We start from the raw sequence: 23258 nt of genomic DNA, 5'->3' as shown, positions 1-23258 counted from the left end.
CTGTGGATGCTGCTTCATCAGCTCTTCCCCATCTGCATGGGTTTGCATGGCGGTGGGTCCATGCAAGAACATCTGTGGCAGTCAAGAGCTTGTTTTCCCCTCCCTTCATTTCGGGATGTCTCTCAGTATTACTGCTCCAATGTCAGTCATGCCTGCGTCTTGAATGGTGTCGATCTGAGTTGAAAATGTGCCAGTTTTTGTAACATTATCGCTAATAGACTGCTTAATTAACCTGTGATATTGTCAGTGGTGGATCTGTTGGTATGTCAAAAGGGAGAGCCATGCATTCTCTCTCTCTCTCTCTCTCTCTCTCTCTCTCTCTCTCTCTCTCTGTGTGTGTGTGTGTGTGTGTGTGTGTGTGTGTGAAATGGGATAGGGGAGATCTGGGAAGGTCTGGGGGACAATGGCAGAATCAAACAGTCTAGATGAGATGGTACAAGCGCAGTCCCTTCAGGGGACATGTGTCCTTGTTTATTGCTGGGGATGATTACTACAAAGGCTGGTTGTAACCAGACAACCGCTGTAGCGTCAACAGAAAGATGGTAAGGCACATGCCACCTGTACGGTCAGTCACCTCAGAGAATGCTTGTTCCGGGTTGGGGTGGTGGTGCCTCTCCTTTGGCATTGGGCATCTAGCTCTTCCATCCAGCAGCTTAGATGTCAGGGTTACTGTGTCCTGGTGGTGTCCTGGAGAGGCTTGCTGAGGGCACAGTGGAAGGCTGAGCTTCACTCTCTTTTGTGATTTGGGGTGGGGGGTGGGGGTTGAAACAGGACCTCATGTAGCCCAGGCTGACTTGGAGCTCAATTTGTAGTTGAGGATGACTTTGAATTTACCATCCTCCTGCCTCTGCTTCCTTCCCTCTGGACTGTTAGAATCTCATCTCCACATCATCACTCCTGGGAATACTTTTTTCTTCTTTTGGTCTCACTTGGGTTCTGTGTTTGAGCTAAAGTTCTCTGCCCTGCTCTCCTTACACCCACATTTGGAGACCGTGGAGAGAGCGTGAACTGCCACCCCGCTCCTGGGGCTGGCCCCCACCACCTCCAAAGCCTGCCCACCCTATTGTCAGCCCTCCTACACTGTATAAACACCCACGGTGGAGGCTGCAGGCATTTGAGTTGCCTCAGGCCTGAGGCCTCCTGCTTCCCTGGTGGGTGCAGAGGCTGGCATTCAGTGTGAGTTGTCCTGAGAGCCCCTGGAGACCCTAAGTGCAGTACTGAGAATGCCCAGCAGGGGGGACAGTGTTCAGCTTCCTGCTTGGGGACAGGAACAGTGGTGCTGGCACTGGTGAAAGACATTCTTAAAGGCAAGAGTCATCCTCTCAAGGCAGAAAACCCCACTTTCCCACTCAATGATGGTCTCATGTCTTCTGAGAACTCAGAGTCTGGCAACCCAAGGGGTTGCAGAGTATTCCTGTGGCCACTAGAGGGCGTGTCACCAACAGAGGCCAGGAGCAGCTTCCCAAAGCCACCCTAGGAGGCCTATTTGGGTCCTGGGCATTCTGGGTCTATCAGGAGCTCACCTTTGGGACTGAGCAGAGAGAGAAACAAAGCCAGGAATGACCCCAAGTTTGGATGTTCCCAAACTCAGGCACCACGCCCATCTTCCTTGACCTTCCCTGCTGTCCCAAGTCTTTACCTCAGATCTACCCTCCTACTTCTCTTTGGATGTGGTTAAGTCATTCTCAGACATTGTGGAACTGTACTTGGGAGGCTGAGGCAGGAGAATTGCCAATTTGAGAATGGCCAGGGCTACACAGAGAGACCTGATCTCAAAACAACCCAGGGTGTAAGGTTCTCTGTCTGTGCATTATTGACATTTGGGGCCAGGTGACACCTTATTGTGGTACTTCCCCGTGCACTATCGTGTCCTTCCACAGAAGCATCAGTGGTTTCTACCAGCCATGTGCCAGTAACACTCCCATCCCAGCCCCCAAGCCACGATAACAAAAAAATTCTCCCCACACTGGCCCTTCTGAAAGCCACTGCTTAGCCAGGTAAACGTGTCTATTGTGGGGACGGAAGCCACAGAAGGTCTGCCATGGTGAGCCTTGATCAGCATCATGTGGGAACAGTGGAGACGCTCAAACATAGCATATGTGCTCGAAATACATTTCAGAGCTTGCTGCTCTCCTGCTTTCCCTCTCCAAAGACTGCAGAGCCTCCTGGTCGTCGCCTCGGCTTATCCCACCTCCCTACTTTACTGCAGTAGGAGAATGAGGCTTGGAGACCCCTGGGCCCCCACACCAACCCTCACCTGCAGAACCCTGTCCCCCCAGTTGTGAGCACCCTGCCCTGCTGGGCTCCCCAGCTGTTGGCTCAGGTCCCAGGAGCATCTGTGGGCTCCCTCCCACTCCACTTGCCCACTGAGCCCCACCACCCTCCAGCTCCCCAAACCCGGGTGCCCCCCCACTGGAGAGGGGGAAGCAGCAGGTGTTGATGCTAATCAGCGTTCACAGCCCAGAACTGCAGTCGCTCCCAGGCTCACACACTCCCCAAAATTAAACACTCATTATACAAAATTAATTGACATTAATTAGCAAAAATTAAAACTTTAAACACAGCAAGGCGCTTTTGGGGGAGGAGTGGTGCAGGCAGACTCTGCATTTGTCACCCCCCCACATTTCCCACCACCCACCTACCACCCCCAAGTCTCCCCATTTTCATCGTGAAGCAGGACTGGAGGACTTCAGGCCAGATCTCTATCCGTACACCGCCATGAGTCTGGGTCTGGCCTATGAGTCCCAGTTCAGGGGAGCAGGGCAACCATACCGGCCACCTTCTTCTGCTGCTTATGTAAGGATCCAGGACCATCTGCTCAGCCATAGGTCCCCAGAAGCTCAGGTGAGACAGGGAAGGTATGGATAAGTGAAACAGCTCAGCCACTGGAAGAACTCTGCTTGTTCTCCGACCCCCTGTCTCTGGGTACCTGGAATTCAGACACCGCAGCCTTTCCACTCTGTCCCCCTTGTCTGTGTGATCTCAGTCGAGTCCCCGTTGCTCTCTGAGCATGTGTTCTGTTCCTATGATGAGGGGGCGGTGCTGGGTGAGCACAGGGTCTGCTCTGTCACCTGCTGCTGTGGATGGAAATCTCTTGGTTTGCTGTAGTGGGGCATGAGGGACTAGATATGAGGAGTGGCATTTAAGAGCAAGGGACTGAGTTGCTGGTAGTGGGACATCAGGCCCCAGGGGAACACATCCCAGGGACAGAGAGCTTTCTGGTGCACATCTGTTTCCCTGCCTAGGGACCCGCCCCAGAAGCGAAGTGAACAGCGCCCTCTATAGGTGGCAACTCCCAAAGCCTTCACTATTTCCACCTGTTACTTTGTGCTTCCTGGGTCTCCAAGGAGCTTAGCGGAAAGCACAATAGAGTAACTCCACCTGTCACAGAACTCTTGGGGGCTGGGAGCCCTGGTTGGAGGGTGAAGCCTGGTAGGAAGCTATCTGTGCCTCACTGAGCTTCTCTGTATTCCTCTCTCTCCAGCCAGTGCCAATATCTGCAACGTGGTCCTGATGCGGTATGGGGAACTAGAGGAAGGCATTGATGTCCTGGATGCTGACGGCAACCTCGTGGGCTCCTCAAAGATCGCAGCCAGACATGTGGGTTTCCCAGGGGCTAAACCCTGCCAGGAATGGATGGGTGTTCTCATCCATAACCGGTGCATTCCTTGAGATCTTCTGGTCACCGAACCTTGGCTTGGTTCTTTAGATGTCTCCTCCTCCTCTTCCTAGTCCCCATCACCCATCTGTGTGAGCCCTGGGTCTCCAGGTCTGCTCTCAGACTTGTTCTCCCGGACAGTCAGTCCCTCCCTGCTCCTCAGCATCCCTCCCCATCTCCACTGTGATATGTCCTCCTTTTTTATCCCAGCCCCTCAGGGTGCAGCTCCTCTAAGAAGGTGTTAATTGGAGAGGGCAGAGGAGCCTCCCCTGGGCTTTCTCTCCATGCCCTGGGCCTTCACATTCCCATGGCTTGTGAATGGGAAGCTGCAGGCAGTAGAATGAGGCAGCTCCCTGGCTGGGGAGCAGCAGCGCTGTGAGTGCTGGGTGTCGGGGCTGTGGAAGATGTGTGGCCCCTGCCAATGGTTCCCTATAGGGCCCTCTTCGTTAGCCCTGCTCACTGTAGCGCTTGTGTTGTAAACACACACACACACACGTCCTGTGCCTTCTCAGCCTTCCTTTGACAGTGGTGGGTAGCTTGTCCTACCCTCCTGGTTCTGGCCTGGTGTGGTGGGAATGAAGGATCAGCCATGAGGGGCTAGAACATCACGGATGTTCCACTCTCTGAGGCTCAGCAACTCTCACGTGGAGACTGAGATGTACCCCTGTGCACGAAACCTTGTCGATAAGCCTCTGATCTTCTCTTCCTTCTTCATCCATCCTAGGGGAAGACAGGGCCCATCTAGACCTGTGTGGAACCAGGGCTGGGTGCCATGGCAACAGTACACTGTTTCCTGCCTGGCTCTAGGCCTCCCCTCCTTCCCACAGCTGTTCTGGGGCCTGGAAAGATTCTCTTCTGGCCCTCCCTGAGGATGACTATAAGGGGCAAAGTTTCCGGGAGAAACTTAAGCCCCCAGCCCATCACCAGAGGGAATCTACCCTCAGGTTCCTACTCTGTCCCAACCCATCCTTTCAGAGTGCCCTGTGAAGAGAGCAGAGGTGACAGCCCTTTCTAAAGGCTATCCAGGTAGGTTACCCAGCTCCTCTGCAGCCCCCTGCTTCTTTCAGCCATGCTTGAAAGACATCTTAGAGAGACTTAGAGATCTGTGAGCTGTGAGCCAGCCATTCCTGGACATTCCCCAAAGGGCAGGCACCATGAGGCAAAGGGTCTCTTCAGGGGCTGACTCTATAGTTCAGACAGGACGGACATTAGCTAGGCCTCAGGCTCAGTCTCCCAGCATCCTATGGAGTCCCAAATGAACACTTAGATCCCCATTGGTTCCTGAGCATGCTCAGCCAAAGCTTGTACCCCTTACAAAGCTGCCCTTTTCTCCCTAAGGCTCATCAGGGCTGGGGATGTAGCTCAGTTGGTGGAGTCCCTATCCAGCACACACAGAGCCCTGGATCTAATCCCCAGCACCACATACGTCCAGGGCTGATGGCACAGCCTGTAATCGCAGCACTCAGGAGGTGAAGGCAAGAGAATTCAAGGTCAAGCACCCTTACCTACCAGTCCAGGCCAACCTGAGCCATAGAAAGAAAAATTGAAAAGACTTAGATCCAGAAGGCAGAAGATCTTGTAGATATGCGTCTTTAAGGGATGCAGTTTTAAAAAGTAACCCCCAGCTTCGTTCAGCTTGGGCACCCCCTGGCTTTGCAGGTTCCAGAGATTGTTCTGGCTCTGTTTTGACAGCATCTTAGGCCCTCTGTGTACTGTTCTCCCAACCCCTGATCCCTGCACATCCTGGGGAGGGGGGGGCTGTCCTCTACTGCCCTTCCCTCATGTAGAGAATCTGCTCTTTTCAAACACTTGTGGGTGGGGGTGGGGCAGCACTGTCTGGTATCTGTGACCCAGCTCTGTGTGTACTGCTGTGAGCTGCCAGATGTGCTGAATAGCAGTGCACACACCTCAGACTCTGGGTGGGACTTGCTTCCCTAGTGACTGTTCCCAGCTCGGAGCCTCCCTCTCACCCAGCCTGTCCCCATCCTCAGGCCCTGCTGGAGACAGCACTGACACGTGTGGTCCTGCCTATGCCCATCCTGGTGCTCCCCCCGATCGTCATGTCCATGCTGGAGAAGTAAGTCAGGCTGCGGGGACAGAGGGGATGCTGGGAAGTGACCCGTGGGACCCAAGGCAGCCTACCTGGTGTGTTTCTGGGGTGGAAAGCACCCACTCTCTCTGCTGCTGTACTGGACAGTGGTGTTGAAACTTACGACTTTTCCTATGCAAACTAGCTGGTGCCCAATGCCACCAGGTTGCCCATGGATAAGCGTGGTTCTGCCTTGGCAAGAGGAGGCAGGGTAGCTGGCAGTTTTGGAGGGAACCTGTGTGAGCTGTGAGTGTGAGGGTGTGGACACGTGCACATGGTCTGTTAGTGAGTAGCCTCAGCCTATCGTGAGGACAGTCTGAGACCGGAAGCCTAGATTTTCAACCAGACTGAGTCTGTACTTACAACTGGAACAAAAATCTGACTGTGCCTCACACCAGAAGAAGAACCAGGCTTGCCATCCATGAGTGTGAGAGAACGTGAGGAATTCTGGCCAGCCTGAGCTACATTGTTAAGAGCTTTTCTCCAAAAAACAAACAAACAAGTAAAAAACAAAAAGTAGGCTGGAAGTGGTAGCACGTGCCTTTAGCCCAAGCACTTAGGAGGCAGAGGCAAATGGATCTCTGTGAGTACAAAGCCAGCTTGGTCTACATAATGACACCTGCCTATAAGTAAATAAATAAATAAACAAACATAAATAAAGCAAACCCGGAACAATAATAATCTCCCTGGCTCCTTCAGAGGAGATCAAAAGACAACTATTTCTCATGTCACTGTCCACACAACATAGGGAACGCCGTAATGGACGGCTTCTGCCTCTTTACTGGTGAGTTCGTAATAGGATGGTGAAGACCAGGGTGCAGCTGGGAAAAGACCGAGCAGGGAAGGAAGGAAGAACCATGGTCCAACTGCACACAGAGGCCTAGCAGGCCTGGTGAGGACAGGGATGGGCCCTGGGTGGAGGGACCTAGAGGCACAGAGCCTGGTCGGTACATGCATGTGCTGTTAAGCAGGTGGTCACCTCTTTCTTTTGGACACCTGCCTTGTGGGGACCCCCTAGGACCCAGCTTGCTTGAAGGAAAGCATTGCCCATTGAGGCAAAGGAATGAGGGTCCTGTGTGCCCATCAGAGAGACCCTCTAGTCCATCAGAGAGACCCTCTGTATCTGAGCACTGAGATTGAAAATTATTCATCTGGAACTGGGATGGTGGCCTAGAACTCAGAAGGCTGAAGCAGGAGGATTGTCATGAGTTTGAAGGTAGCCTGGACTACATAGTGAGTCCCAGCCTGGGCTAATATATGAAACCCTGTTTTAAAAACACATTAAGAAAGGAGGAAAGGAAGGGAAGGAAGGAAGAAAAGAAAGTCAGTTTAGTCTGGAAACCTACAACAAATAAGCAAGAACGAAAGTAGATTTGAGGAGGGTAATCCTTTGTGTCCCGGCCTTGCGTATAAGCCCTGAACTAAGGCTGTCCCCAAATACCAGTGACTGCAAGTACAGACATGTAGGCCAGGAGCAGGTGAAGCGGGTATGGTTTTCTTCAGTGCTGAAGCCTGGGGGTGGGGGGAGCATGGAGGATGTTAGTCACCTGTCACTTGTGCAAATCTGGTGGGACGGAGCCCTCACCTGGCAGATCAGGTAGATCTTAGACACATAGGCATCAAAGGACAGTGGAAACCAGCAAAGCCTGGGACTCGCTGCTATCTAAGGCTCAGGAAAAGCTGCTGAGGGAGAATGGGGTCTCACCTGGCCAGTCTGCTGTCATCAAGCAGCCGAGGAATCCAGAAACCCTGACTCTGGGTTTTATGGCCTGAGAGAACATGGCTTGCTGGGATAAACTAGGCTAATCCATTGCAGACAGCAGGAGCAGGCCCCAAAGCTCCAAACCTCATCCCTGTCTGAGTATCAGGCACCCTCAGTACAGTTCACAGGAACCTGGAGACTCATGCAGAAGTGAGTAGAAAACTGGTTCCGCCAAGGCCAGCCAGAGGCTCGTCCTTTGGCAGAAGTTTTCTGGAGAGGAACATGATCTGTGATGCTTCCAGTCCGCGTAGGAACGGAGTCTGTAAAGAGTTGAAGGAGAGTTGGCAGGCCGTTGCTTTGCCGGCTTGCATTGGTTTAGGAGTTATGGGAGGTGGCATGAGGATTATTTTGGCTGTGCGCCCTTCCCAACCTAGTGTCTGGAGTGCTGCATGACCGCCTCTTCCATCCGCTAAGGAAGCTCCAGGGTAGGCTAATAAGAAGTCAGTAGTCTGCCCCCCCCCATGCAGCTTAGAAAGTAGTTGATCCTTTCTGGGGGCTCCTGGGATGATTTTGAGGGAGAAAAGTCCAGTCCCAGTTCCCTCGAGAATATGAAGATAGATAAGATTCAGTTTGTACGTGCAAAGATTTATTAATCTCACACCCACTATAAAACCATGGGACTGGATGACGGGAGAGGCGGGGTCAGCTGAGACTTCTAACAGGAAAGCATGCTTTTCCAGCCTCAGTTTCCCACATAGAAAGCGAGGATGCTGTTGTCTTCCTGTTCCTCCACGCTTGGCATCTGGCACCATCCAGCCTCTCTTTCCTGTGGAGTGGTGCTCTGCTGCCCAGAGTTCTTTGGTGGAAGACTTCAGGGCTGGTGGGAGGGGTCCCCTCACCCTCTGGAGCCAGGTTGGGTGGGGAAGTCTGGACAGCTAGGGATAGGAAAGACAAAAGAACACTTACAAAGCAGACTTGCAAATTAATGGAGCGCCAAGTAGGGCTGCGCAGCAAGTGCTGAAGGAATGCACAGCCACGGGGGCTGGGGAGGACCAGCTGTTGTGTGGCAGCGGGGTGGGACCTGCCTTGCTTGCCTCTGGCCTCAGTCTATCCTCTCTGGCAGGAGCACTGGGGTCTGGAGCCTGGGCCGCCAGCTAGGATTAGACAGAGGTGGGAAAAACTGCCTGTGCGCTCCATTTTCCTTGCCCCTGAGATGAAAAGAAGTCTGAAGTGTGAAACTGAGGGACCTCCACCTATGCTGGAAGCATCCTCTCTCCTTTCCTGCACACACCCAAACCTCATACTCCTTACCTTCCCTGTAGCCCCTACCAGCCAGAAGTTGGGTTCAGATCCAGGGCTGGGAGGCCACAGATGTAATCCATCATCACAGAGACAGGCTTTGGTGTAGGGACAGAAAGGCTATAGTTTGCTCCCAAGCCCTGCAACCCTGGCTCAGGATACACTGAAAAGTGCACCTGGGTAGGGGGAAGCTGGATGGGGGTCCTCGTCCCATCCATGGTAGATGCCCGAGTCCGCTGCTCCAGCTCCTTCGCTGCCTGTGATCCGGGTCTTTCCTTTTTCCAGGCATTCGCACATCTCTCCATCTGCATATTTTAACTCCCCAGCTGCCTTTCCAATCCCTGCCTGCCATTTCCCTCTTCTCCCTTCCCCCCATCCTGCTGTGTGTTCTCTTGGGGGCTCTGGACCAGACTCCCCTGGCTTCCCAAAGGGTGCTACCCTGAGTCTCCCTGAACCCACTTGCCCTCCAGGGACTTCAGCCAGCCTCCTTTGAGAGAAGCCAAGGCCACAAACTTTATGGATGGAAATTTGTCCAGCATTACTTCCAGGAAGTCCCAGAAGACCTTCCCCTGCCCTAGGTGACCCTCAGGGCTGTGCCTCCAGGAACCCTCTCGCCACCAAGAATGACTACAGAACCAGGAGACAGCCCTGAGTCCTGGGCATGAGACCTTGATCAGAGCTACAAGCTTTACAGGACTGGTCTTGGCCTCATTCCAGCCCCTGTGTGACTCCAGAGGAAGCCTGTGAGGCCTTGGGCTAACACAGACTGCAAGGATAATGGGGTGCTGCTCCTCTGGGTGTTGAGCTTGATTTCAGCACCTTTGTCTTGCTCTTCTTATTCCTTGGAGATTCCTTACCCCAGTCCCCAGCAATTGAACCTCGAACACAGAGAATGGGGTCTGGGCCAGCCAAGAAGGGCTGTCGGATTCCCATCCCCTGTGCACATAAGGGCACCAGCAATGATGCTGCACACTTACCTGCTGCAGAGCTGGCTGACCTTTCCGTTTGCCTGGAATCCATAAGCAGTTGGGTCTTGGTAACACCTGAGTGAGAACATTGGAAAGGCAGCCGCCTCCCTGAAGTGTGATCTGTAGATTCCTGAATGCCAGTTCCTGGGTCTAATGCCAGCTGAGGGAGGGTCCCATGGAATCAAGAGCCCTTGGGAAGTCACACTTTTAACTAGACCATTCTGGGATGCACTAAAGATCTGAGAACTGTGGCTCCCAGCTGTGCTGTCTGCTGGGGGCCAGGTGTTTTTGAGTTTGCCCTTAGAAGGGAAGGGTGACAGGCGGTTTGCCTGTCCCCAACACTGGGACCCTGAGCCAGAGGGATGGATTAGTCCGTTTCCCCTTATTTGAATAAATATCTGAATATCTGAGGTAACATAGGAAACTTTTTTTTTTCCGAGACAGGATTTCTCTGGGTAGCCCTGGCTGTTTTGAAACTCTCTCTGTAGACCAGACTGGCCTCAAACTCACAGGCATCCGCCTGCCTCTGCCTCCCGAGTGCTGGGATTAAAGGCGTTTATTTTGGCTCTCAGTTGCAGAAGATTCAGCCTGACACCCAGCCTTAGCCCTGGGGCTGCAGGCCAAGCTGGTGTGAATGGGCAGCAGAGCACCCGATCCCTTATATAGAGTGAAAGAAGCGGCAGGAGAGGGCCTGGAAGTCCCTTATGCTCTTGAAGACCCACATACCCTAGCGCTTTAGTTTCTGCCGTCTCCCAGCACGGTCACACTAGAGACCAAACCTTTAAAGTGTGGCAGTTTGGAGACACTTAAGATCTAGACCGTGTACAGCAAGGGCCTCTCCTTTATGACTGGGACCAGCCCTGCTCCAGTGGAGGAGGGTAAGAGCTCCTGTTGTACCTCTCTCACTCGGGCTGGTCGTGTGAGGCTGCTGTGGCCACTGAGGTCAGGTTTAGTGCCCACCTAATATCTCTAGCAGATGATCCAGGTATTCATCCTGTGGAATTGCCTGGTCTCCATGGGTGGAATGTCATTGCCAAACGGTGGTTCCTGGTAAGTGTGGTGAATAGGTGTTCGTCTGCTAGGGTGGCCCCCCACTCTGTCTCAAGAAATCACTCAAGCTTAGCACATCGAAGGGAAGTTTTTCATACTCCTCTCCTGCTCAGCAACCAGCCCCCCAAAACCTGCCATAGGGAGTGGGTGACAACTGCACCATGTTTGGGGGTGTAGCTGTTCAAAGGATCCTGAAGTCAGGAGCTAGCAGCAACTCAGGATAATAGTAACCCCAAGAGTCCAGGCAGCTCCTGCAGTTACCTTCAGCCATGCCTGCCCTCCCCATGGCTCTTGGATGGACGCGGTAGTCAATGGAATGTCTTCCGTTCTCATGTGTCTCTCCTGATCACATGCATGTGTGTGTACGCACATGTGTGTATGTACACAGTATATTTTGTGTTTTCCCCCAGATGGCATATACTGGGGCTTTCCTGCTGTTGAGTTCATCCAAAGGCCATCTCACATACTCACGTGTTTCTCCAGGAGCCAGGCATGACAGTCTCTTCTGCTCCTCACTCCCCCCCACGCACAGGGCCAGACCATTGTGGATGGGTATCCCCCTGTAAGAACTTGTTTATGATTCAAGTAGCTGAGGGTTCCTTGCTGGGTCCGGCCATGTCCTTCAAAGCTGGGTGTGGGAAAAGCAGTGATGATTAGTGAGGGCCCCAAAGATCGTGTTCACTCTTCTGCTTAGCTAGAGATGAGCTGGGCTGAGGTAGCTTGGGGCCCAGGTTGGCAGCCCATGGTCATCCAGCCTGGCTGTGCACCTCACATGGCCCTCCTTCTCTCCACAGGACAGCTCTCCTGCAGGCACGCCCGCGGCTACTCTTGCCTGTGCAGAGCCTTGTGTGCCTGGCAGCCTTCGGCCTGGCCCTGCCACTGGCCATCAGCCTTTTCCCGCAGATGTCAGAGGTCAGTGGGGGTAAAGGGCAGGGCAGGAAGGAGCCATTTATTAACAAAGACTTAACCTGTACTGACTGCCAGTACTGAGCCAGGCTGGGTGGTGAGAAATGAAGCCAGGTGTGATGGCTCATGTCTGTAATCCCAACATTTTAGGCAGTGGCTGTGTGGGGTGGAGGAAATGAGGCAGCCGGACTGCTGTGAGTCTGAGGCCAGCTTGAGCTACGAAGTCGGTTGGAAACCAGCCTAAGCTACAGAGTGAGAGTCTTTCTTAAATAATAGTAGTAATAATAATACATAAAGGAAAAACAAGGACTGAGACTGACCCAGACTTAGACCTCTCAAAGACTGCTATCAGGCAGCAACACGAGGATGATCTGGAATAGCAAACGAAGTTCAAAGAAGGTCAGGGTGGGTAGAAAGAGGCAGCTGAGCAAACAGAACCTGAAGGGAAGTGGTTCTTCCCTGGGGCCCGGAAACTGGGTTGGAGTTGGCCCACTGAGCAGGGACTTTGAGAACACACAGGCTAGGGACCAGTTGGTATGAAGGTTCTGAGGTAAGGCAATATGTGACATTGGATACCTGTGTGAAGTCTGCCCTATGAGCAATAGTGGGAAGAGATGAGGTAAACCAGGTAAAGCCCGATGACCCTGGGGGATGTTGGGAACTTGAAGGCTGAAGCACAGGGGAGATGGCTTCCATAGGGCCGCACAAAGGATTCTTGATTGCGAACGGATGGTCTCCATGGCTGCTTCATGAAGCTGAGTTGGAACTCTGGAGAGGGAACCATCAGGAAGCTGTGGCGGGCGTCCAGTGAGAGATGATGGCGGCTTGGACCAGGCTGTTGGCAGTGGGCATTGAGAAGCAGGGCCATTGTGAGAGTGGGGCAGCCGCATGTGCTGGGAGGGGAAGGGAGCCTGCAGGATGTGTGCCTGGCTTTCTGATTTTGAAACCAGAAGGCAGATGTAGCCATGCTGTCACAGGATGGAGATGGGAGAGGGGAGGGTCGATGGAGGGCAGAGAGTTGAGTCAGTTCGACCTGTGGGTGGGAGGAACCTGTGCACCGTGTCAGCAGAGGTGCCCTGTGGGGTGCTGGCTCCAAGTCTACAGTCAGGACACTGGAACAGGATCGAGGCCACCAGGCAAGGGCAGAGCCAGGCTCACTGAGATCGGGATGTCCATGAAGTTAGAGAGTAGTGCCCCTTGTCCTTACACTATAAAAGCAAACCTTGACCCCAGTGGTGAAGTGTGTGGCTAGATGCAGGGGTGGGGTGGGGGTGGAGTGAGCTTCAACAGACCTCTAGAGCTTTTATTTGTTTTTTTGAAAATGGGAGCCAGACAGTGATGGTGCACACTTTTAATTCTAGTACCCAGGAGGCAGAGGCAGGCAGATCTCTGTGAGTTCAAGACCAACATGGTCTACAGAGCAAGTGCCAGGACAGGCTCCAAAGCTACACAGAGAAACCCTGTCTCAAACCGCCCCCCAAAAAAGAAAAGAAAGAAAGAAAGAAAGAAAGAAAGAAAGAAAGAAAGAAAGAAAGAAAATGGGAGGGAGAAAGACTTGCATGCATTCAAAATGGAAACACCAGGAGAGAACAGAGGCCTTCAGGGAAAGAGCAAAATCCATGAGAGAAAAGGACTAGCATGCAGACCAAGGGACCAGCCTTGGCAGAGACAAGCCCTGTGCTCCGGGTATCTGGTGGAGAGGGTGGGCAGATGGCAGGTGCAATTGTAGGTGAAGAGTACAGATGATGGCAAGTCAGAGGCAAGGGCCCAGAGCGCAAAGAACCAGCTGTTTAGGCCACTGTGGTACCCATGTGGATGCTGAGCTTGTGCCTAGAGGGGGCCGCTTCTGCATGCGTGGTTTTAGGGCAGCCCTGCCTCAAGGAATGCCCAGATGAGGGACAGAGGGCAAACCAGGGTTCCTGAGGGGGGTTAGTGAAGACTGGAAGCTTGGGGCCTTAGTGTAGAGGCTGGTGTCGCTGTCCCCTACCAAGCCTAGAATTTGGGGCATACATGTTTGAGAACCTGGTGTCCTTGTGCCGCAGGCTCTTCCAACCCGGAGAAAGCTGAGCTTGGGAACTCCCAGTGGAGCCCAAGGCTATAGGCACCTATCAGCCCTGGAGACTGGGCAGAGGTCATTCTGAGGTCTCTGAGGGTAGCACTGTGCTGGAAGTTCTGCCTGTGGAGAGGATCCACAACAGAAAATCCCCAGATCACCAAATCAGAGCTGTCCCAGCTAGAAAGGCTCATTTCACATATCATCATCCTGGGTCTGCTGGTCCAGCCCCCAGTCACAGAAGCTCAGCAAGTTGATATGAGGGGACGCTCAACAGGCTATACCCCAGTACAAATAGGGGTCCAGTCCGCTGCTCCAAGAGGCTCTAGTCAAGGTGCAGACTCCTCTGTCCCCCTTGCCTGCCCAAGTAGATGTACATGTAGTGCTTCCAGGAGTCTGGCCAAATTCATCTTACTACAACCCAAACCTCTTAGAGGTTGGGAAGAATTGCATGAGGTCTTTTGGCCTTCAGAAGGGAGGGCAGTAACATGCTCTTCAGAGCTCTCTGCTCAGCTACGCCTTCCCCAGCAGGGTGCAGGCCAACCTGGATATTATAGAGTATCTTGAGGCCTGCCTGCCACCCAAGGTACCAAAGCCATCAGCCACTGGTTGGAAGGCCCTCACTCTTCCGTTCACCTTCCCAATTAATTCTAACGAGGTCCTGTTTCTGCAGTGCAGGGATCAAGTCTCACATCCCAGAAGCCAGGGGAATTTACCATATGAGTCTGGACTTGCTTGAGCTGACCCAGCCTTGCCAAAAATCACCAGGGTTGTCAACAGAAGCCATCGCTGAAGTACTAATTAATTAAGTAGGGGACTTGGAGACCAAGCTCAGGAGCTGGTGCCGTGGATGGTTAGCTTGCTGTGGCTGGTGTGGTGGCCGACTCTCCAACCCCAGAGCTTGAGGAAGAGCTTTATTTCCCCTTCCATGCCTGGGAGAGAGCTTTGCTCTTCTCAAATGAGTGTTTCTGTTTATTGAAATGGCATCATATGCCAATAGTAATTATAGCTACCTTGACTCAAGGTTGCATGTTAGCTCTCTGCTTGCCTTGTGTTTTAAGTTCTTCGAGTATCAAGAGATGTTACCTAGTCAGTCAGAGGTCATTGACAGCTCTGGGGAGAGATTTGGCTGGAGACAAGGAACCTTTGGTGAAGGGATTCTAGCCAGCCTGAGCATGGCAAATGTGGCTCTGGCAGGCCTTGCCCTTCCCCCATTCCCTTTGCCTTGCTAAAAAATTTCATTCCTAAAGCTATCCACCAAGGTCCATTCCCTTATTTGGCCACCTCCTCCTCCTGAGGCTGATTACCAAGGTCCAGCTATCAAAAGCCCTCCTTTGACTGCCCTAATTAAGATGCCCAATGAAAATTAAACACCTCATCGTAACACAGGGTTTCCCCTTTTGCCTTTACCTTTGTCGTTTGCCTATGGGCCAGGCTGTCTCCTCTCTATCCAGGGGCAGTCCTTTGTCCCTCTGGGATAAATATCCCTTCCCCTCTCCTTTGGTTCTTTCCCCTTCTCCCTTGTCCCCTCTCTCCTGTCTTTGTCACTTACCCCTGCCCTCTGCCCCTCTGGGACAAATAAATCTCCTTTGTACTGAGAACTTGGTCTTGGGGTGTCTTGTACCTACTATCTGTCCTTTTGTTTGGTGCATTGAAAGGACTGAGGAGGAGATGTGGGAGAAAGGAAGGTCAAGATCAACCAGAGGTAGGGAGTGAACCCACAGAGTGGATTCAGGAGAGCCAAGGGTGAGCACAGGGGAGGAGGAGCTGGGAGGGAGCGTAGGGGTGGAAACAGCAAAGGAAGTTTTCCTGTTTACAAAGGAGGGCCCTGAGGCAGCTTGAGGTTAAGTGTGTTGTCCAAGGTCCATGTTGGTCATAAGAGAGGCAACTTTCCCAGACAGGATTCTGTTACCCTCTCCAGCCTGCCCACACCCTACTATAAGAGAAAGCAAGGCCAGGCGATGGTGGCGCACGCCTTTAATCCCAGCACTCGGGCGGCAGAGGCAGGCGGATCTCTGTGAGTTTGAGGCCAACCTAGTCTACCAGACCTAGCAGGACAGGCTCCAAAGCTACAGAGAAACCTTGTCTCAAAAAAAAAAAAAAAAAAAAAAGATAAAGAAAGAAAGAAGGGAGGGAGGGAGGGAGGGAGGGAGGGAGGGAGGGAGGGAGGGAGGGAGGGAGGGAAGAAGGAAGGGGAACCAAGTATGTGCCCTAGACTGCCCACTGTTTATCTATCAGCAGAACAAAACTCCTGCCTTTCCTAGGGCATCTACCCTCACATCTCCAGGACCTCAGTGGGCTCCTTCTTTGTTTTCTGACACAGAACTAGGCCGGGTGGAGGCTTCTCGGAGCCATCAGGAGGGAGCTGGAATAAGCTCTGAACTTGGGTATGGGAACTAGGTCTGTCCTCCTGCTGGGCCTCAACTCACCGACTGGACAGGGAGAACAGGATCTTCTCTTTGACCAGGAGGGTGAGGGTTCAGTGGAGCACTGGCTAGATGGTGGTGTCCCTAGAATAAGATGCCCCACGGTCTCCCATGAAGACGAGGCTACTCTCTTGTGACTGGGACAGTCTTCTAATCTCCAGAAGCAGGTATTCTGGTGTTGAAACAAAGTTAGTAACTGAATGTTCCTGGCTGTGGTGTCTCATACATGTAATTCCTCCTATTGGGAGGCAGAAGGAGGGGATCCCCACAAATTCAGGGCCAGGTTGATCTACATAGGAAGTTGTGGGCCAGTTAGGATCACACAGGGGAATTCTGGGTCAAAAAAAAAAAAAAAAAGCCATCCTTGGCTACACAGTGAATTTGCACCCAGTTTGGGCTACATAAAACCTTGTCTCAAAAAAAAAAAATCTGAAATAAAGTCATATGAGGGTGGGAATTATGATGGAGGTCAAGCCAGGGGCTGTGCTGTGGCTCACTCACTCCAGGGCTCCTTGAGATAGGGTAGGTTATGGAGGGCTCCCTAGTTGAAAAGGTCCTGATTTAGAGTGGCCTTTCAGGCCCTGTCCATTGTGAATATTAGGCCTCTGAACAAGGCAAATGTAGCCACCTCCATCTTTCTGCACATCTGCAGTCTACACTGGTGTCTTAGACTCTCTTAGGATCATCCAGAGTCCAGTCTCTGGGTCCATGGGCTTGGCTGTCACCGGAGTCTGGCCTGGGCAATGACAGTGGGTGTCCTCTACCTGGGAATGTATCCAACCCAACGGTTTAATGAACCTTGGCTCTCCCAGGGAACAAGAAGCAGTGCCCTGGCCAAGCCTCCCTCACCCTAGCCTCTGTCTTTCTTAATTCCTCGAGTCCTCTGGGACTCCCCATATCCAGGTTCTCCCCTCCCCCTCTGCTCCCGGGGAGCTCAGGGGCTAGGGGATGGGGCTGCTGTATGAGCGGGAGCTATTGTTCCACAATCTGGTTTTGTCCTCATCTTGTTGGCAGGCGGCAGGAGAGGAGCGAAAGGTTAATGAGGCGCTGTGAACGGGGGACTGCAGCGGGCGGGCGCCGGCTTGGTGACAGGGAGCTAATTAGGAGCAGTTTAACAGGAGGAAAAAGTGAAATCTCCTCTTCACCAACTGTCAATAATTAGCCGATTTGGTGAGGTTGAAATGTGTCCACAGAAGAAGGCGGGGCTTGTCTGGGGACTAGTGGGGGGTGGGGTGGGGGGCAACTGAGGCTCAGCCCTGTCTCTAGATGTGTGTGGCAGGGGAATTGTACTGGCCTGTCCTGTACCCTTGGGCCTCCCTGCTGTCCTCTGGTTGGCTTTTCTCAGCTTGAACCTTATATGGCCCCAGTTAAGACCTCAGTCGAAAGGCAAGTATTAGAACTAAGTTTCTTCCAGTCTCTGCCCTGTGGGAACCTGGAAGTGAAACTAAGAGGCAGGTGCTCGAATCAGAAGGATGGCAGCTTTGCTACCCCTGAGTCTCATGCTGATCCTTAGGCGCCTGCCTTTCTCACAGCATGAGTGTGCCCTCTGAATGGGAGCTGAATATTGCCAAAAGGAGGCTGGGCAGGGCCCTTAGCCTGCTGTGAAGCATGCCTTTCCTAGAGTCCCCTGGGCCCTGTCCTCCCAGCTACTCAAAGGCAGGGCTGGAGAGGAGGATCAGGGCTAGTGTTTAAGCTGCGGCTGGAAGGATGCGCCTGGAAGGATGCGCGGCAGAGGCCTCCCGGGGGCAAGGAGTCATGTTCACAAGCCAGAAGATTGTTTCCCGTTGGGCCTGTTTGCTTGTCTTTTGTTGGCCCCTGGCCTTTGACCTTAATGACACCTCAGCAGATGGAGCCTCCTCCCCTGTCTCTAGCTTTTGCTGAACACCTTCACTGGAATAAAAGGCGTCAATCAGCCCTGCCAATCCCCCAGCAGCCTAACTGCTCCCCAGCTCAGCTCTAGACTGCCCCTGGGGCCAAGGCATGATGGGAAGAAGGCTGAAGTACTTCTGCTGTCCTCAGCACTATATGCAAGTCTCCCAACTTGGGACTCTGAAGTAATTCTTAGGGCCACATTCAGTCCCTACTCAGTCCCTACTCCTCACCTCTTCTCGTCCCTCTATAGTTTTCAGAGAAAAGAAACAAAGATGTACCCCCCAGGTAAGAATGTGCTCCTCTTGTGGGTACTAGAACCACTCTTTCTACCTTCGTCATCCCTGCAGAAGGTGGTAGCACTGGTGACCCGCTTGGCTAAGCAGCGGGACACATCAGAAGCCACTGCCTTCCCCAGTCTGTCTCCCATTCTCTGAGAACAAATTTGAGGGAAGAGTTGGGAATCTTCTAGAATGCCTTGTCCCTGGGACATTTTTCTCGCTGTTCAGGATCTATTCTGCCTCAAACATGTAGGCTGTGGTCCCAATTTCCAGCCTTAGGACAGAGCATCTCACTCCCTCCATGTAAGGCTGAGAACCCAATTCTGTCACCACCTGACATTTTGACTCACCTTGAGGCTGTTGCCTCCTGCTTCTTCTGTTCTTCCAGGACCAAAACAAGACAGACAACAATGCCTAGCGGGCACTGTGTCCCTCCTGTGTCCGCAGTACCTTCCACTGTCCCTAGAGTATTGTCCCTCTTGCCCGCCAGTCTCACATCCATCTTTGCTTAGAGATGTTTGTTTGGGGTTTTTCTCTCGTTTGCTGCTTTAATCAATCCCCACTGAACACCGAAGCAGGCTATTTTTGCTCAGAAATCTGCCGCCTCCCTGCCCGCTGCTTTCTTGGAATTTGCCCACAGGACCCCCCAGGAGGGACAAACGGGGATGGCAAAGCCACTTGGATCCCAGGAACGCCAACGCCACCTGTCATATTGCTGTTCCCCACACCCCCATCCTAACCCATGCATGCATACAGGCCCACACACGTGCATACACACCAGTACGCACATATTCTCAATGACAGGCTTCAGGAAAGCCACCTCCCAACCTGTCCTTCCCAGGTCTCCCTCCCAGAACCTTCTAGAAAGTTTCAAGATGGAGTGTAGGCTTAGCTGGGCAAAACTTCCACAGAGTGCAAAGCACTAAGAGAAAAAAGTGTTGGAGCTTGCCTACTGCAGCGAGGGCCCAGCTCTGAAAGAGGAGTTATTGACTAGGGCTGGGCAGGATGGTCAAGACCTCGCCATTTCTCCACAGCATCATGTGAGTTTCTTACCCCCTCCTAAGACTCTCCCACCCACTTCTAGCTGTTATCTTTGTCCTAGAAAAATTTCCCTACCGTATATGTGGGGAAACTGAGTCCTCAAGGCTGAGGAGACATGGAGAGAGACTCAGGTCAGTCCACCAGAGGGCACCCAGGAACAGTGTAAAGTTCTGAAATGAGGATGGGGCTTGGGGTACTTGCTGGGTCTACAAAGTTCAGAGGAAGAGCCCCATGTTGGGGGGGGGGGGGCTTTAGTTCAGTTTGATTGAGTTGGAATATCGAGCCATCTTGAGAGGCTCTCTGTGGTGTGGATGTGGAAGCTGTAATCTGTCTCCTCCCTGACTTAGGTTTCACCAGAGATGTGAAGAAGATAAAAACAAGGGTACTTAAGGCCTGGGGTGTGGTGAGATCAGGGGACCCCTCCAGGAGAAGGCAGATATAGCCTAGACTCATACCTCAAGAGCAGAGCATCCAACGAACCCAGAGAAAGCCCCAAGAGGCCTTGAGTAGGCCAGACATGCTCTTCACTCGGTAGAAGTTTTGCCTACCCAAGCTTCTCCACCAAATTTGACAGGTGCACTATAAGGTTCTGGAAGGGACAGGCTGGGAGGTAGTTCTGCTGAGTCTGGAGTCAAGGAGTTTGGTTTTGTTTTGTTTAAGACAGAATCTTGCTGTGTAGACCAGGCTGGCCTAGATTCTCAATCCTCCCGTCTCTACCTCCCAAGTACTGGGCTGATAGGCATGTGCCCCCATGCCTAGCTGGAGTGTGGCCTCCATTAGGAAGATTGTTGGGGGCAGTCATGGGTACCAGAGGCCTAACCCAGGCACTCAGGGGTCCAAGCTCAGGCCTCAGGTACTCCTGTATCCCAGTTTACCCTGGCCCTTCAAAGACTCTCCAATGTGCAGTGTGTATATGAGCAGAACCTGAGGTTAGCTCAGTCCTGGTTAGAAAAGTGGGATTTGGCTGCCTGGTGGACCAGCCAGGCTTTGGGAACCTATGTCAAGTGCTATGCCACCTGCCTGCCTCAGAGGCCCAGACCCCTGGGCAGGCACGGAAGTGGCTTTAGGCTGTGTCACAGGGTCAGGCTGAATGTCCCACCCCTCTGCCCTTCTCTTTGAAAAGGAGGTAGAAAAGCCTGCCACAGCAGCAGAGGCAGGAGGAGGGAGAGCTTTGTAATAGGGAAAAGCCCTTGAGAGTGGGGCACGGCTGGGGGATCCAGTTTCCTGTTTATGTCTCTGCACCTTAGCTCCAGGTTCAAATATGTAAACTATCCACTGGGCCGGCTGCAGGTGTGTGTGCTCCCAGGCTGGGAGGCAGAGGTGCCCCCAGTGCATTCCTGACTCCTGGCCCCCACCCCAACACAGGGTGTCTGGCTGCAAATAACTCAAGGTTAACCCTTCCCAGGCCATGAAGGAAAGCTGTAGGGAAGAGGGCTCTGGAGCTGGCTAGGCCTTGGGGTATTTGGGGGAGATACTGGACACGGTACTCTGCACTTGGGGGCATCTCCTTAGAGGGGTTTTGTGGTTTAAACTTGGTCTGCAGGATGGAGATGGGGCTGATTAAGCAGGCCCAGCCGAGTGGTAGTGTTTATTCATGGCAGGCTGGACATATTCATGGCATCACAGGTTCTGGGGCAAGAGGTACCAGCCAGCATGTACTGAGCAGTACTGTCAGCGTCCTCCATGGTCCCTGCAGCTCCTGCTCTCAGAGGCTCTGTACCTTTTTCCAGACACTTTTCTATGAGGGCCTCCATTCAGCTCTACCCGCCTGGGCTTGAAGGATCCCACCAGGTTAGACACACAGATTCCTGGTTGCCTCAGCCAACAGTCTGAAGCCGGGTGATCTCTTTCCCGTGGCTGTTCAGCACTATCCCATCTCCCTGGAGCCTGGGGGAGTTGCCTTGTGGGTATAGCCAAGTCCCAGCCTTCTCAGGCCAACCCCCTGGGCTCTGATGCTGGTGTCCTTCTGACTGTACCTATGCCTCTCTGAGCCTTCATCTCTCCATCCCGCCGCAGCCCCATCTGCCAGCTACTGTGGCCACTGTGCCGTTTCCAATGTGGTATATAAAGGCGAATTATTGCTTCCTACCTCTCAGTCCTGCCCAGCAGCAGAGGAGTCCTTAAAACAAGGAGCAGCACTTTGCTCTGGGGAGTTGGGAGGTCCTGGAGCTGGTGAGGGTAACTGGAAAACCTGTAGTGTCTGACCATAAACCACAGGTTTAGACGACACTGCCAGGCAGAGCCTGGAAAAATTCTTTTGGAGAACCTTGCCTTCCTGCCTTCATCTCAGAAAGGTGACCTATTAGAAGTACACTTGGTTATAGAAAAGAGGAGGAAACGGTGGCCTGTTGACATAGGGGGTGCTGGGGTCCTTGTCCTGGCTTCCCCCAATTGAGCCCAATGGTGAGGCCCTCAGTGGTCTCCATACACATGAGATCTGGAGATGGTAGATCATTGGCCCCAAACCTGGCCATGGCCAAAGAACGAGAGGGGTCCTCACAGATGGCTGACTGACTTGCCTCAGAAAGGAAGTAGGACTACATGCCCCCAAGGTCAGCACTGAGTTGGCACTGGGAAGTCTCCGTTTGAGGAGGTTCCACAATCTAGCTACTAGGGGCAAGGCCATCACAGGCACCACTGTGAGACATCATTCACTTGGTACTGAGGGCCTTGGGGTGTCTGGGTACCCTATGCCACTGTTCAGCTGCTTGTGCTGGCCGCCTCATTCCCTTCCCCACCCCTCGAATGTGCCTGTTCCCCTCCATCTGCTCTCCCGGGCAAGCTCCCCCACTCTGGAGGCGCTGGCTGTGCACACACATCCGGCTCCCTCTTGCCCAGAGCCCAGAACCCTGGGCCCATCTGCTGCTCAGGCCGGTCCACCCAGAAGACCCACAGGCACCCCAGCCTCTGCATGGCCAGCCCACCCCTTGCCCAGATTCCTTGCCTCTGAGAATGGTATCACCACCACCACCTCCACCTCCACCACCACCGCAGCTCCCGAGCTAGAATTAGGAGTCATCCAGCGCCCAGCCCAGTCATCCTCGACACCTCCCTCTCACCCCCACATGCAATTGGTCATCAACTCTGTAGATGTCATCTTCAGAAAGGCTCCTTGGCACACTCTTCCTCCTGCCTCCGTGGACAGCATCAGAAGGCAGGACCTAAGAACTTTCTGGTTCCAACAGCTGCTCCTCTGGGAGGCTCCCTTGCCCCCTTGCTCTCCCTCCCCCTCCCCCCACCCTGCCATGGCCAGAGAGGCCTTTCTGAAATCTGGGTTGCCTGTTCCTGCTCACAATCCTCCCATAGCTCCCTGATTCTCTTAGATAATGACTGACACCTCCAGGTAGTCTAAGATGCCTCCTTGCCTGTCCTAGGCTGACATCTGATGTCCCCGTGACCACCCCTGCTCTTCTTCCTTCCCACAAGGCACGCTGACTGGCCAGCTGGTTTCTTCCCCTTAACTGAGCAAGTATTGCCTACCTTCTCTTATCCAGATCCTCCATTCTCTTCCAGGCCCACCTCCTCTGAGAAGCCTCCCTTCCTTGTTTCTTCATCACACATGGTAACCCCAAGGCCCTCCCCAGTTTCCATGGTACTTTGCTTGTCTCTCAGGAATCCATCTGCTTTCACTTTCTGACTCCTCCCTTAGACTTCCAGCTTCTCTGGGGCAGTGGGCTGGCCCTGTCCATCACCGTTCACCCAGCATGAGCGTGTGGAGTTGGCTAATGTGAACATGTGCCCACACTGAATGAAAATGAGCAGGAATCGCCGCTCTGTCCCCAAGACCCTAATCCCGAGTGCCTGGACCACCTCCCCTAGGAGGCTTGCACTGCCTGCTTCTCCCCACACTTGTTTCCATTCTACCTGGTGCCCCCAGCTCACTGGGGGCCCAGGGAAGCCTGGGTGCAATGATGGA

At 53.1% G+C, this 23258-nt stretch overlaps 2 protein-coding genes across 5 annotated transcripts in view; one reads left to right on the top strand and one right to left on the bottom strand.

Annotated features, from left to right (window-relative positions):
• The window catches only part of Sfxn5 (sideroflexin 5), a 121215-nt gene that overhangs the window by 91755 nt on the left and 6202 nt on the right, over positions 1-23258 (top strand). Inside the window, exons 11-13 of one of the 2 annotated variants that reach the window (XM_057778260.1) lie at positions 3485-3600; positions 5650-5735; positions 11561-11678. In XM_057778260.1, the coding sequence (XP_057634243.1) occupies positions 3485-3600; positions 5650-5735; positions 11561-11678 (320 nt within the window). The remainder of the gene's footprint in view (positions 1-3484; positions 3601-5649; positions 5736-11560; positions 11679-23258) is intronic. The other variant, XM_057779024.1, reaches the window with a different exon arrangement.
• Positions 6674-23180, bottom strand: LOC130880674 (uncharacterized). 3 transcript variants are annotated; one of them, XM_057781765.1, is made up of 5 exons: positions 22823-23180; positions 11993-12043; positions 11238-11394; positions 9726-9791; positions 6674-8603 (listed from the first exon to the last, which is right to left on the bottom strand). In XM_057781765.1, exons 1-5 carry the CDS (start codon positions 22894-22896, stop codon positions 8412-8414), a joined length of 540 nt encoding a protein of 179 aa, XP_057637748.1. In that variant the 5' UTR covers positions 22897-23180; the 3' UTR covers positions 6674-8411. The 3 variants fall into 3 exon arrangements, with proteins under 3 accessions (XP_057637748.1, XP_057636142.1, XP_057636964.1); XM_057780159.1 differs by lacking the exon at positions 9726-9791 and having other exon boundaries at positions 6674-8384; XM_057780981.1 differs by lacking the exons at positions 9726-9791; positions 11993-12043 and having other exon boundaries at positions 6674-8384.

Source organism: Chionomys nivalis, chromosome 1 (genome assembly GCF_950005125.1).
Source record: "Chionomys nivalis chromosome 1, mChiNiv1.1, whole genome shotgun sequence".
NCBI classification, from domain to species: Eukaryota; Metazoa; Chordata; class Mammalia; order Rodentia; family Cricetidae; genus Chionomys; species Chionomys nivalis.
This window is presented reverse-complemented; position numbering and strand designations above follow the sequence as displayed.

Excerpts from the sequence above, each read along its gene's own strand:
- LOC130880674 (XM_057780159.1), bottom strand. The coding sequence starts at position 22,896 with ATGAAGAAACAAGGAAGGGAGGCTTCTCAGAGGAGGTGGGCCTGGAAG. Across the intron at positions 11,395-11,992 it reads TTTGAGAGGTCTAAGTCTGG|CTTTGAAGGACATGGCCGGA; the intron begins GTCAGTCTCAGT and ends TCCCACACCCAG. Across the intron at positions 8,385-11,237 it reads CCTGGCTCCTGGAGAAACAC|CTGTCCAGACTTCCCCACCC; the intron begins GTGAGTATGTGA and ends TCCTATCCCTAG.